At 42.0% G+C, this 14,474-nt stretch overlaps 1 protein-coding gene across 1 annotated transcript in view; it reads right to left on the bottom strand.

Moving 5' to 3' along the window:
- PHLDB2 (pleckstrin homology like domain family B member 2) overlaps window positions 1-14,474 on the bottom strand; it is a 453,671-nt gene that overhangs the window by 73,865 nt on the left and 365,332 nt on the right. The window contains exon 13 of the mRNA XM_078657711.1: window positions 7,433-7,637. Coding sequence (XP_078513837.1) covers window positions 7,433-7,637 — 205 coding nt within the window. The remainder of the gene's footprint in view (window positions 1-7,432; window positions 7,638-14,474) is intronic.

Raw genomic sequence — 14,474 nt, 5'->3', positions numbered from 1 at the left:
TTTACGATTACCACTCCAGTGAGTGCAACAGTAGGGAAAGCAATGGATAGCGTAGGGGTAAAAATTACTATTCCAACTCCAGAGAGTGCAACAATAGGGAAAGCGTTGGATAGCGTAGGGGTAAAAATTACTATTCCCACTCCAGAGGGTGCAACAGTAGGGAAAACATTCGATAGCGTAGGGGTAAAAATTACTATTCCCACTCCAGAGAGTGCAACAGTAGGGAAAGCGTTGGATAGCGTAGGGGTAAAAATTACTATTCCCACTCCAGATTGTGCAACAGTAGGGAAAGCGTTGGATAGCGTAGGGGTACAAATGACTATTCCCACTCCAGAGAGTGCAACAGTAGGGAAAGCGTTGGATAGCGTAGGGGTCAAAATTACTATTCCCACTCCAGAGAGTGCAACAGTAGGGAAAGCGTTGGATAGCGTAGGGGTAAAAATTACTATTCCCACTCCAGAGAGTGCAACAGTAGGGAAAGCGTTGGATAGCGTAGGGGTAAAAATTACTATTCCCACTCCAGAGAGTGCAACAGTAGGGAAAGCGTTGGATAGCGTATGGGTAAAAATTACTTTTCCCACTCCAGAGAGTGCAACAGTAGGGAAAGCGGTGGATGCGTAAGGGTAAAAATTACTATTCCCACTCCAGAGAGTGCAACAGTAGGGAAAGCGTTGGATAGCGTAGGGGTAAAAATTACTATTCCCCACTCCAGAGAGTGCAACAGTAGAGAAAGCGTTGGATAGGGTAGGGGTAAAAATTACTATTCCAACTCCAGAGAGTGCAACAGTAGGGAAAACGTTGGATAGCGGCAGGGTAAAATTTACTATTCCCACTCCAAAGAGTGCAACAGTAGGGAAAGCGTTGGATAGCGTAGGGGTAAAAATTACTATTCCCACTCCAGAGAGTGCAACAGTAGGGAAAGCGTTGGATAGCGTAGGGGTAAAAATTACTATTCCCACTCTAGAGAGTGCAACAGTAGGGAAAGTGCTGGATAGCGTAGGGGTAAAAATTACTATTCCAACTCCAGAGAGTGCAATAGTAGGGAAAATGTTGGATAGCGGCAGGGTAAATGTACTATTCCCACTCCAGAGAGTGCAACAGTAGGGAAAGCGTTGGATAGAGTAGGGGTAAAAATTACTATTCCCACTCCAGAGAGTGCAACAGTAGGGAAAGCGTTGGATAGCGTAGTGGTAAAAATTACTATTCCCACTCCAGAGAGTGCAACAGTAGGGAAAGCGTTGGATAGCGTAGTGGTAAAAATTACTATTCCAACTCTAGAGAGTGCAACAGTAGGGAAAGCGTTGGATAGTGGGAGAGTAAAAATTACTATTCCAACTCCAGAGAGTGCAACAGTAGGGAAAGCGTTGGATAGCGTAGGGGTAAAAATTACTATTCCAACTCCAGAGAGTGCAACAGTAGGGAAAACGTTGGATAGCGGCAGGGTAAAATTTACTATTCCCACTCCAAAGAGTGCAACAGTAGGGAAAGCGTTGGATAGCGTAGGGGTAAAAATTACTATTCCCACTCCAGAGAGTGCAACAGTAGGGAAAGCGTTGGATAGCGTAGGGGTAAAAATTACTATTCCCACTCTAGAGAGTGCAACAGTAGGGAAAGTGCTGGATAGCGTAGGGGTAAAAATTACTATTCCAACTCCAGAGAGTGCAATAGTAGGGAAAATGTTGGATAGCGGCAGGGTAAATGTACTATTCCCACTCCAGAGAGTGCAACAGTAGGGAAAGCGTTGGATAGAGTAGGGGTAAAAATTACTATTCCCACTCCAGAGAGTGCAACAGTAGGGAAAGCGTTGGATAGCGTAGTGGTAAAAATTACTATTCCCACTCCAGAGAGTGCAACAGTAGGGAAAGCGTTGGATAGCGTAGTGGTAAAAATTACTATTCCAACTCTAGAGAGTGCAACAGTAGGGAAAGCGTTGGATAGTGGGAGAGTAAAAATTACTATTCCAACTCCAGAGAGTGCAACAGTAGGGAAAGCGTTGGATAGCGTAGGGGTAAAAATTACTATTCCAACTCCAGAGAGTGCAACAGGAGGGAAAATGTTGGATAGCGGCAGGGTCAAATTTACCATTCCCACTCCAAAGAGTGCAACAGTAGGGAAAGCGTTGGATAGCGTAGGGTTAACAATTACTATTCCCACTCCAAAGAGTGCAACAGTAGGGAAAGTGTTGGATAACGTAGTGGTAAAAATTACTATTCCAAATCCAGAGAGTGCAACAGTAGGGAAAGCGTTGGATAGCGGGAGGGTAAAAATTACTATTCCAACTCCAGAGAGTGCAACAGTAGGGAAAGCGTTGGATAGCGTAGGGGTAAAAATTACTATTCCAACTCCAGAGAGTGCAACAGTAGGGAAAGCGTTGGATAGCGTAGGGGTAAAAATTACTATTCCCACTCCAGAGAGTGCAACAGTAGGGAAAGTAAATACTTCATATATAAATAAAAATAAATTAAATATTATTACCAATTACAAATTAATTAAACATAATTATCAATTAATCAATTAATTAAAAATAATTACCAATTATATTTTAATTAATTACCAATTAAAATTTTTAAATAACAATTAATTCAAAATAAATACCAATAAATAAATTAAAACATTAAATTATTTATAATTAAATAACTTCCCACCCTATTCCCCTATAAACCCACAACCCGTTACAGAAAATAAATTAATAAAGTTAACATAATTATCCATTAATCAATTAATTAAAATTAATCACCAATTATATTTTAATTAATTACCAATTAACAATTAATTAACAATGAATTCAAAATAAATACCAATAAATAAATTAGAACATTTAATTAATTATAATTAAATTACTTCCCACCCTATTCCCCTATAAACCCACAACCAGCTACAGAAAATAAATTAATACAATTTACATAATTATCAATTAATCAATCAATCAAAATTAATCACCAATTATATTTTAATTAATTACCAATTAACAATAATTAACAATTAATTCAAAATAAATACCAATAAATGAAAAAATGTAATTAATTATAATTAAATTACTTCCCACCCTATTCCCCTATAAACCCACAACCCGCTACAGAATTATATTACGCAAAAACTAAATACCAGAAAATTAATTAATTAAAATAAATTATAAAAGAAATATACACTTTTCACACATATACTAACATAAAAAATCACTTTAACAAATTGGATATTATTAAAAAATTGAAATTAACTTACTTAACTCAAATTCGATATTTTTGTTGTCTATATTCTGTCCATTCTATATTTTTGTTGTCTATATTCTGTCCATTCGATATTTTTGTTGTCTATATTCTGTCCATTCGATATTTTGTCCATTCTATATTTTGAATTCGATATTACTGCTATTCTATTCGATATTTTTGTAGTCTATATTCTGTCCATTCGATATTGTGTCCATTCTATATTTTTAATTCGATATTAATTCGAAATTAATGCAAATCGATATTAAAAACTCGATATTTTGATTGTATACCGTGCCTGTCAATAGAGGCTGCAGGTGATGTTGGGAGTTTTCGAGGGGTCACTCCATAGTGGACTAGGTACCTTGAGGGCTTGGGGACCACGCTGACAGTTGGTCCACTTCAGCATGGGCTGGGGGCTCGGGTGCAGGGGTGCTTGGCGGTGTCGGGTTTTGGCGGGACTGGGGTCCTCTTGGTCCTTCTTTTGCTGTCCGCAGGATGCAAGGGACATTTCTGCTGTCCTTTGGAAGGTCTTCGTTCCTAGGTGAAGGCTGGCAGGTCTCCTGGGCCTTGGGACCCCAGAAGCTGCAGGACAATTTGACTTGGTGCAATGGCTGAAGTCAGCAGGCAGGCTGGGGCTTCTGGTCTTGCTGTGCGACTCTTCTCGCCTGTCTTCTTTCTTCAGGTCATCAAGATCTGTTTCTCTGGTGCCAGGGGCTCCCCTAAATATTGGATTTAGGGGTATTAAGGGAGTGTATAGCTAATGGGGGGCTACTGACCTTTGGGGGTCAATATGCGCCGTATATGACTACTTCCTGTGGGAAGTGGGCTTTACCCTGTCCCAGAATTGCTAAGTATGCCATCACAAAGGTGGCTACTTCTGTAAAATCGTGTCCATCTCACAGTAGCCCATCTTAGGGGTGGTATTAGCCTGAAGCTGGCATGCCTAACCGACTAGCTAATTTTCCCACCTGTCCAGGTGCCAAGGGGGCTCTGGACCGGAGGGCAGTTTCCTCTCATTTGAAGGGAGCCAGATTCACATTCCAAAAGAGGCAGCTTCTAAGAAGCTCGCCGGCCCAAGGAGGCTAATCAGCAGGTCACCCTGTGGGAGGGGTGTTACACCCTCTTCCCGCACAGGCTTTTATTCTGGGTCTCCTGAGAGGAAAAGGCTCTCATCCTTGGAGATCAGAACAGCGTCTCAGTTAACTAGTCAGCAAGGACACCAGAGGCTGGTAGGCTTTCAGGGGGAAACTCGAAGGTGCCCTCTGAGTGCATGAATTGGTAAAGCCTGCACTGGCATCGGTGTGGGTTTACCAATTTGAGATGTTTGATACCAAGCATCCCTATTTTCAGAGAAGCCATCATGTAGCTGGGGAACTAATTTTCGCCAGTGTCCCGCACATGTTCTAAAATGGCTTCCCTGGTCACTTGTACTGCCCGTAATGGAACTGACCAGCACAAGGGCATATTTGCTAATTCAGGCATTCCCTCACATGTAATACTAGGCACCCGGCCTTGGGCTGTCAAACCTGCTGTAGGGTGACTTACAAGCATCACATGCAGTGGTAAGAGACATTGCACACAGGGCTGTGTGACATGTGTTTTCACTTTTGTCTGTACCAACACATGCAGCCTGCAATGGCAGTCTTGCATGTGCTTGGTGAGCGGCCCCTTAGGGTGGCTCAATTTATGCTTCAGCCCTTAGCGGCCCTCTTTACTACCTAAGACTCTCGGTACCAGGGGGCTATTTACTAGGGACTTACTGAGGGTGCTAACGGCTCTGCCCATTGGGGCGAAAAATTTCACAGTTTTGGGAAATAGCTCTGGCACTGGGGACCTGGTTAGCAGGAACCCAGTGCACTTTTATTCAAATTCCCATCATTTACCAGGCAAAAAGTGGGGGTGACCATGTCAAAAAGGGGCACTTGCCTACATTATGGCGTTGGTATGTTTTTGTAGTTGGCTCACACCTGCCTTCTTGAGTTGTTTCCTCAGGAAGGGTAGGAAAGTGATAAGTCAACAGTAGGCTATGCCTCAGAGTGCAGCATTGTCTTTTTCGGCAGAGAGAGCATTTGTCTTGTTTTGAGTAAACCTGGTAAATGTTTTGTGTGAGCGATGTCACTATTATGTTGAGAACTTCACTTATGCGTGACTTTTTGATGGTAGAAAAAAAATCACCTTTATAATTTGTAGCTTTCAATATAGTTGTGAGGATGCTTCCGAGGTATTGTTTGAGTGGTGTAACAGATGCTCATTTAGATGGCACTTTTGGTGTGTCACATGCGGGGGTTCAGTGGATGAATAGTTGTTTATAAGCAGATATGATGTGTTGTTTAATTTCATCTGGCCCATAAATAACCAATTGTTGTCATTTTATGCAAGGGTGCTTTTACGTATGTCCCTGCTCTTGTAGTGGCTTCAGGGTGATTCTCTCTGCTTGTCTCATTCCTCCTCTGACTCTCTTAATTTGTAGGTACTTTACAGTTCACCCACACCCACTGGTTTATAGAGGGAGTGGCAAGCTCCTCTTCAGCATGAAGGCTGAGAGTTTTATGCAGCTTCTGATTTGGGCACCACCACTCACTCAACTCTTTGTTGATACACTTAAGCTGATAAAGTAAATGCCACCTCCTGGCCTCTCCTGGAGCCAGCACCAGAAAAAAGAAGGGTGTTGATATTTCGATGGAAATGACAGCAAACAGAAGGCAACTTTTGCAGAGAGAATACAACAGCTCTTACAGAGCATTGTGAATGGAAGTTGTTGGGGTAATGACTCCCCGCTAACATCCCTGAGAGACATTGTAAACATCCTCATTTACTCTACTTACAGTACAGCACACATTTTTTATTCACCCACTATAAAAGAGATTAAAACAGAGACACATATTATACATTCACTGATTTTGTATGTAAGTTGCTCGCTTACCACTGTGCTTTAGTGATTTTAAAGGTGGTAGAACAGTTAGGTGTTATTTTAATTTGCAATTCACATCTGTGGGCGAATTCAAAGTCACAATTTTGAATCCTTTAACAACAGTTTGTGCCCTTCATCCTTAACACGCCAATGCAATCAGTAGCACTGGTCTTTGTTATGACATCACTTTTTGTTTACAGTGCAGCAAGGCAGTTGAACTTTCATAGGAAGTGCAAAATATAATATAAGGGATAAAGTACAGCCTGCCGTACAAGTCACTAAAGAGCTCCATAGGCATATAGAGAAACAAGGCCTAAGGCTGAGTTCCTTTATAAGGTTATGGAACTCTGAGTTGACTTGAAATATCATTACCATGTACACCAGGGGGTACTTTATCCCATTTAATACCTTCATCATCATCTTTTCCACAAACCACTTAAAACCTTGATGCGTAGCTCTTCCAAATGAAAGAGTGGGCATGGTTGCAAACATGAGGAATAAAAAAAAACTTTAGCTCAAAATTAAAACATCAAAGCCTGTTAGATATTTGTTGCAAACAGATATTAGAAAAAGTTCAATGCAAGTCACTTTTATTTTAAAACAAACAAGCTGCAGTAGCTCAGAATGCGTAGAAACATGCAGAAAGATTCTAGCTTTTCTCTAACTATTTAAGCAGTGCAAAAAATAAACATGTCCCCTCTGCTTATCATTGTAAGTTAGAAAAATAGAGCAGAGGACAATAAGTAACGTTTTGTTTTCGTTTGCTTTAAACAGCTGTTTCAATTATGCTCCATGACCTGGCCTGCCTTTCATTTTGGCTGCTGGCAGCAGGCATTGTGACGTCCGAACTTTACTGTGATAACATATAATAGTCAAGTTATGACGTCTTTTCCTTATAATCCGTGACTGGGTACATAACAAGTCGCAGATCATAAAGAAATTAGATACTGGCATTTATATAGGAAATACAGAATACCATGTATTATAAAATAATTATATGATGATGTCAGAATCCTGTCCAGAGCCTAAGCCAATCCACCCACCTGCATTCCTAAACCTGAGCAAAAAGTAAGCAGTGTAATATACATTTGCATAGTCAAATATCAAATAATAGGGGTATATCAAAGAAAATGCAAACATCTGCAGTGCACTGTTTTCCATTTTAAACTGAAGAATGTGGTTTTCCATTTCTATTGTTTTCTAAGAAAAATCACTTAGTTCAAACACATAAAATACCGCAGGACTTGAAATGTTCTTCGCTGGCACGTCAGGGGGGATGGATTCGTTTGAAGTTTCCAGAAGGCATGCTTACCTGGAAATGTTGTCTGGCGAGCACGCAGAGACGCTGGTTTCCATGCTGTCAGAGCTGTCCAGGCTCAGAGTATCAAAGGCCTGGCTCTTGTAACTGTGATCAGGGTACCGGAAGTTATCCAAATATACATTGGATTCAGATGCTGCTCTGCTGTAGAACTCGGAAGGTTTTTGTCTTTGTTCACACAGCTGTTCCGATTTTCGTACTGGGAAGAAAGCCATTCAAGGTTACTTTTCCTACCATTGAAATAGTGCCAGCGTTTAAAGAGCTGCATGCCAAAATTACAATCTTATAAATAATTCACAGAAATATAGGTGAAACAATAAAAGAAGAAAAGAACACGTGGAACAAGGCATTTTTTTGTGATTTGGACATCACTTGAGTTTGAACCCCAAAGATGTGTAATTAATATAATTTTACAATCTGAGTGCAATTCATACTTTTGAATATGGGGGCTAGATCTCATACCATCCGAGGCATATACACAAGAACAATTTAAGATTTCCCATGCGTGATCCTGGAGAGAGGACAGCACAGAGGAATGATGACAGCTTTGTTTTCAGAGCCTTGGGCCTCCCCTGGTCAGGAAGGTAGTGGGCGGAGAAAGAACTGTAAGGAAAGGCAGTGGAAGAGTAGGAGAGTTTAAGAAGGGCCTTGCTTGGAATGTTTCACTTGCTTCCAAAATATAAATTATCAGGGATTTAATTGTGCTCTGTTCTGCTCTTGGAAGTTCAAATATTTGTGCAGTCTTGTGCAAATCGTCTTTTTTTCTCATTTGCAGACTCGTCAAAACTCTAGATGATATACAAAGTATGGCTCCAACAGTGGTCACCAGAAAGAAAGAGGGGAAAGAAGAGGCCCTGGACGGATCCAGCCGGAGGCCCAGCACTTTTTTCATGCCCCCTAGCTTGTGTTAGAAAATATTCTATAGATTTTCAAGCAATCATTTCCTGTTTACTAATGATGAGGCCGCTAATATGTCTATACCAGTCAATAGTGCAAGATGCTAGAGCTAGAGCGTTTTCACTCTCCTTGGCGGATATTTTTTGCACTTAGAAATAGATTCTCATTTTCATTTTCCTTATTTTCATTTTTGTACCTGTTTTGGAAAACCCAATAAAAATAAATATGAAATAAAAAATTTTGATTCTCAAGCTATGTTGGGCCCTGCATGACTTATTTGACCCAGGCTCTGCAGAGACATCTGATATGCCAGGGGCCAATGGCTCTCTCTGGGAGATTTAGGATTTGTGAAATAAATTGTTGACCTGAAATGTCTCAGAAAAAATCTAAGGCGATTTGAGAGAGTTCTAGTGAAGGAGGTGTGGGAAAGTGAATCAAATGTTATCTGTTTTCTGAGGTGGTGTCAAGTGGCAGGAGGAAGCATTAATGGAGTAGCATGGAAATGAAAAAGTCACAAAAGATGTTTTTAGCATGTCAATAATATCTTATCTCTGAGGATTAGAAGTGCATTTAAGTTTCTGTTTAGACCTGGGCAAAGTTATCGACTCTACCGAGGTCTATATACCACCACTGCCCCCAGCCATGACTGGGGAACAGCAGGTCAGTCATCAGCATGGCAGTGTAAGAAAGACCACCATTCTGATCTCTCGGTTCTGCCTGGTGAGTATGCAGTGTTGTACATGTTCATGAAGTTGATGACACAGTCTGGAGGCTACTTCGACAGCTTCACACCTGTGGAATCCATGGGACTGCCCTGCACACTGTTGTGCATTCACAGCATTGCAGGGGGAATTGTATTGATGCCCCAGATCTGAGAATTACCTTTCCAGTAGTATGCAACTGCCTCCCAAATAAAATATACCAGTGTCTCAAATCAACACATTCCCCTTTTGCCATGGGGAGAAAGAGAAGTTGGTGTGCACCTCTAGGATGGTGATCCTTGGGATTGCTTAAGTGCTCTCCAGTGCAAGAATAATGGAACTCTAGGGCTTACTACCTTCACGCTATGGCACACGTGCACACTAAGCTAAGGAGTGGAGCCCTAGGGGCTTTCGTGATCGGGGACTGGGGACATTTGGGCTCCTGTCAGCTCAGTGCTTCCAGGCACAATCACCGTCGCAACACCATCTTTTCTGGCAGCCTGGCCATATAACTATCAGCCCGTTATAATTGGGTAGTCGGTGTGGCATGGCAAGAAACAGTGGAGGTGATTAAGCCAATCGATTATCAGAATATTCACCTCTGTCCCACCCAGGGTTCCCTGTAGGGTGTGTGTTGTGCGCGCACCCACTTTCACTTACCCGAGGACCCAATGCTGATTCTGAAGCAAGTACCCTTTAAACACGTTTGGGGGCGGTAATGAAAAAGATCAGCCTGCTAACTCTTAGCGCATCAGGGCACAGGCACATCTGCCTCAGCCTTATACGAGCTAAGGAAGGAAACGTTTGACATCCAAATCATGCAGTAAACAGCACCTAAAATATAACAGACTCTTCAGAAATCACTTTTCCTTACCATGCGGAAGCTAATATGTTACATTAAATCACTACACTGAAGGGTACTTATGAAAGTGAGAGTTTTTAAATGTGAACTTGGAACCATTCCTGCCCCACTCTTGTAACAATCCAGTGGTAGGTCTACATGTTTCAGCAAGCCTTTATTTAACTTGCTTTCCTCAGGACCAATAGAAATGTGATGGTTGTACTAATAGTGAGTATGTGGTTTTAAAATGTGTTGCACGCACTAAGGTGCCTTACGTGTGGGAGTGGGGGATTCCCTCTCCAAGCATAAGCTGTCGTTTTGAAGCAAATGCCCCTTTAGCGATACTCGGCAGAGGGAGGGACCGCTAATGGCGGTCTCAACCCTTCAGAAACCTGTTCTGCTGCGGCGGTTCTCCATGTAGACCTACCACTGGATGCAGGAGTTCATAATCACCACTCCACCTACATCCACAGCCTTGTTTTTAACGCTACCAGAGGCCCGGATATTAAAGTTAGCCCTATGGGCACTGGGACCACTGGATAGTTTTTAACCTGTTCACTTATCACTCCACTTTCACTGCACTCTCAGTAATATAGCAGCTCCGCTGTAACACAGGGTTTGAAGCACACCCGGGACACACTCAGTGTCACTGGTTGGCCCTGATGATGAAGCATGCCACCAACTAGCTTGGTGGGTGAGGGCTTCATGAAGGAACACAATCTGTTCCCCTATACCTACAGTTCTGAGTCATTTATTAACGATAGACCAGTCCCTTATTGATTACATATAAACAGAATTCAGTGCCTGCAGCAGGTGAGTGGGTGGGTGGTGCATGAAGGGTGGATTTTGAAATAGTGGAGATAAAAGAAAGTATGTGCAGGAGACAGTGAAAAAACAAAACCGAAGAGGAGAGAGATGATTTGTGAACAGCATATGGAGGATTTCAGAAAGTAAGGAGAAAAAGGGTGTAAGTGTCCAACAGATTGAGAGACTACAGTGAAATGTGGTGTGTAGGGCAGACATTTTCAATTCACATTATCACAACAAAATCATTGTTACTCATTTATTTCATACAGCTAAAATGCATTGGCAAAGATAATAGGTCTGGATTGTTTTAGGCATCGGTCTAGTGTGTTATGTGTGGATGTAGTAACAAACAACTCCCACAGGTACCCAAATACTGATAGATTTGCACCTCTTCTCCCCTCCTTCGGACATGCACATAGGGTCAGTGAGACAGGTTCAAATACTCCCTACAGATACTGATGGTGGAGAAGTACATCTGTGGTACACTGCATACTCCATTGGTAAGGTGTGGGACCAGGAACCTGGTGTGATTTTAGTCTCTTAGGTTTCTAGAGTGATGTTTCAGTCAGAAGAATGCCCTAGGGGTTACAATCTGATGCTGTGTCTTCACTGTAACTGTCAAAGTCTGTTGGCAGGTTTTAGGATTGTAAAAATGTAAATGTAAATTCAGTATTTGTAAAGCGCACAGCTACCCGGAGGCTTCCCGGCGCTGGGGGCCATTGGGAAGATTACGCGAGCTATAGCCCAGTCACATGGTGCAGGGCAGACCCCTGCCGCCGGTGCCGGAGATCGAACTGTGATCCTCAGCGTCCGGCGTCAGTCACCCTGGCCGCTGCGCCACACCTCTTCCCTGACAGTCTCCTGTCCAATTCCTATTGTGTAAAAGTCTGTCATCCTCATTTTGCAGTGCTATCATCTATACTACAACAACTACATTTAAATGTGAGTGTTAGAGAAATAACCCTTTTTTTTATTGGAAAGAATCTTTATCATATTTTTTACAGGCTACTTGCTGTATCATTGCGATCTTCCAAAGGATTATCTCTGGCTTAGTCCTACCTATGAAGTTCCTAGCTCGCCCAGCTCTTAACCTCTAAAAACACGTGCAACATGAATGCCAGGGAAAAGCTGCATCACAGAAGGTGTAACAAACAATGCAGGTTTATAAACCCGCACAGCGTAACAAATGCTAATAAACAAACATGTGAGAATATGCCTAGTTGGCCTAAACTGGAACCAGGTAACTATTGCTGGCATAATCGATTTATTGGAGCACATAGACGTGGCTGCAGTGCACAGAGATCTTACAATGCTGCACACAGAGGAAAAAAAATTAGAGGGGAGATTGGCTTCATTTCATAACTGGCAGCCCAGAAAGCAGATGATAGATCATCTTTAGAAGGAAGCTCTATCCTACCTCTGTCTAAGTACACATGAAGCCTTTAGACCTCAAACAGAGTTTGATGGGTAGCCCAAGCATATCCACCCAAATCGCAGGGGCCATCTGTCCACCCTCTCATTGGAAGGCCACCTCCCCAGTTTAGAGATCCCCGCAGTTTTGGTGAGAATCTCTTTCCCAAACAGGCATTCTTCACTGTGGCAAATACACTTTCAGCAAAAGTAAATACCAGGGAAGTCGCTATGTTGTTGGGGCTTGCTTTGTATTTATAATCGCTTTTCAGAAAGACAAAAACAAAAACACAGCAGGGGTCTGTTTCAGAAAAGCAAACTCCAATCAAGGTTACTTAACCCCTTTTTATGATTGAGCTGAGTATCCATACTTTCACTACCTGGGGCTGTATTATAGAAAGGGTGCAATGTCTAGGGTTTACTGGGTAAAGATAGGGATAGTGTTCCCTGTTACAGAGAAGGCTATGCCCCCAAGGTAGATAAGAACTCGCGGATGCCCTGGGGGCAGCGCATTAGGGAAAGGAGGAGTGGATCTTTGAAGCAGTTAATCTGTAGGTGGTTCATGACCTGCAATTCATAGTGTGGGAAAACATCCCCTTGTAGACTTGTGCACCCTCCTGCAAGGGGATTTCTGGGGGATCCCTGGGTGGATGGTGCACCGCTTCTTTGTGGCTCACAGTCAGTGTGTCTCCTGGTGGCCTCTTTGCCTCTATCCCTGTGTCTATAATATGGAAAGGGAGCAAAGTGCAAAGTGTTTCCTTTCTTCATGTCAAATCAAGTTCTGTTCTAAAATAAAGCATTATCTAGGAATTGATTATTAATTGAGTATTACTGTGTGCTAACTGCTGGCTCATACCAAATTATAATTTCTTACTCTCACCAGTACTGTGACCCTGAGACACCTGTGGCAAATTACAGTATCCACGCAATGTACTAAGCAGTATGTAATTGCTGATCTAAAGCCCCAAGAAACGTTCTCTATGTGTGCCTCAATGCTCAGACCTAACAAAAACACTCTTTACCATATAATACTTTCCTACAATAATTGATCAAACTAACATATTCTTTCAAAAAATAATGACCCTAGTAAACACTGATCCAAGTTAAGGCTAACAATTCTTAATCCCCTCTGAATTTTTCAAACTCTCTGGTAAAGATTTGGGAAATTGACAGTAGGAAGGACAAGAAAAAGCTGAGACGAATTCTGGGAAAGTAACATTCATGACAGCAGTTCATCATTTTTCCAAGAAGCTAGAATAAACGTGTCCATTCCCACATGGCAGTAGGTCCCCTCTACTATCTCTGGTTAAAAACTTGGGAGTTCTACTGGATGTTGAACTCTCAACGGAGCCCTGGAGTTCGACCATGATGTGTGTTTTCTCCATAATACATCTCCAGCACATGGGTCATCTCATTTACTCCTAAGTAGCTCAGGCTGCACTTGTATTTATTTCCTAAATAGACCACATAAACAGTTTCTAAGTGAGTCTTCCATGCATATTGGAGCAGGATGTTCAACAAGCTGTGGCATGACTGTTCCTGAGATAACACTGCAGAGGGTACATTACCCAAGCAAGAGTGTATCATCACAGGCTCGACATCTGTAATTATCTAAGTATGGATTGCAGGGGTTCAAATATGTCCACAATTTATTTTTTGCCAGATGTCGTCAATATACAGTCTCTGGCACGTTTTCCCACTGATTATGATCTTTCAAAACTATTTCTGATGTCTCTTATCCATATTTCTCTGGGAATTCACTTGGAGGCAATGGCTAGGATGCAACAGAACACATATAAAGTATAATGAACAAGGCAATACACGACAAACATGATGGGTGGTTAATTCTATGTTTTACCCTATTACTTATTCCTCTATATTTGTAATCATCTTTTTATTGAGTTTTATGATAAACACAGTAAACAATTGTAACTTAGTCACACCATACATTGTCTACTAAATGTCTAAACAGGGGGTACTAAGCTGTCTGCATATTCTCTACAACATATGACTTATGCGGTCCTTAGACCTCCTTAAACACATACACATCAGTATTATTCACTGTTACAAAATTGCTGCCAATTCCCCCATGAAATGAAATGAAATGAAATGAAAAGACCATTTGTAAAGCGCGATGGCTACCCTTAGGCGTCCCATACTGCTTGTGTTTACTGGGACAGCCCAGTGCTACATATGTAGGTTTCTCCCTAACACAACAGAGACCCGAAGCAAACTCCCTTTCAATCAGCTCAGGGAGGTTCCTTTCCAAAACACTGGGGCGGCACTAACAGGACTCCAGAATGGACTGTGGATGATCCTGTCGATGGATGGAAATACAACCCTTGCCCTCGTTTACCTCTCAGTAGCCTTTGACACTATG

This window comes from Lissotriton helveticus, chromosome 8 (genome assembly GCF_964261635.1).
Source record: "Lissotriton helveticus chromosome 8, aLisHel1.1, whole genome shotgun sequence".
NCBI classification, from domain to species: domain Eukaryota; kingdom Metazoa; phylum Chordata; class Amphibia; order Caudata; family Salamandridae; genus Lissotriton; species Lissotriton helveticus.
This window is presented reverse-complemented; position numbering and strand designations above follow the sequence as displayed.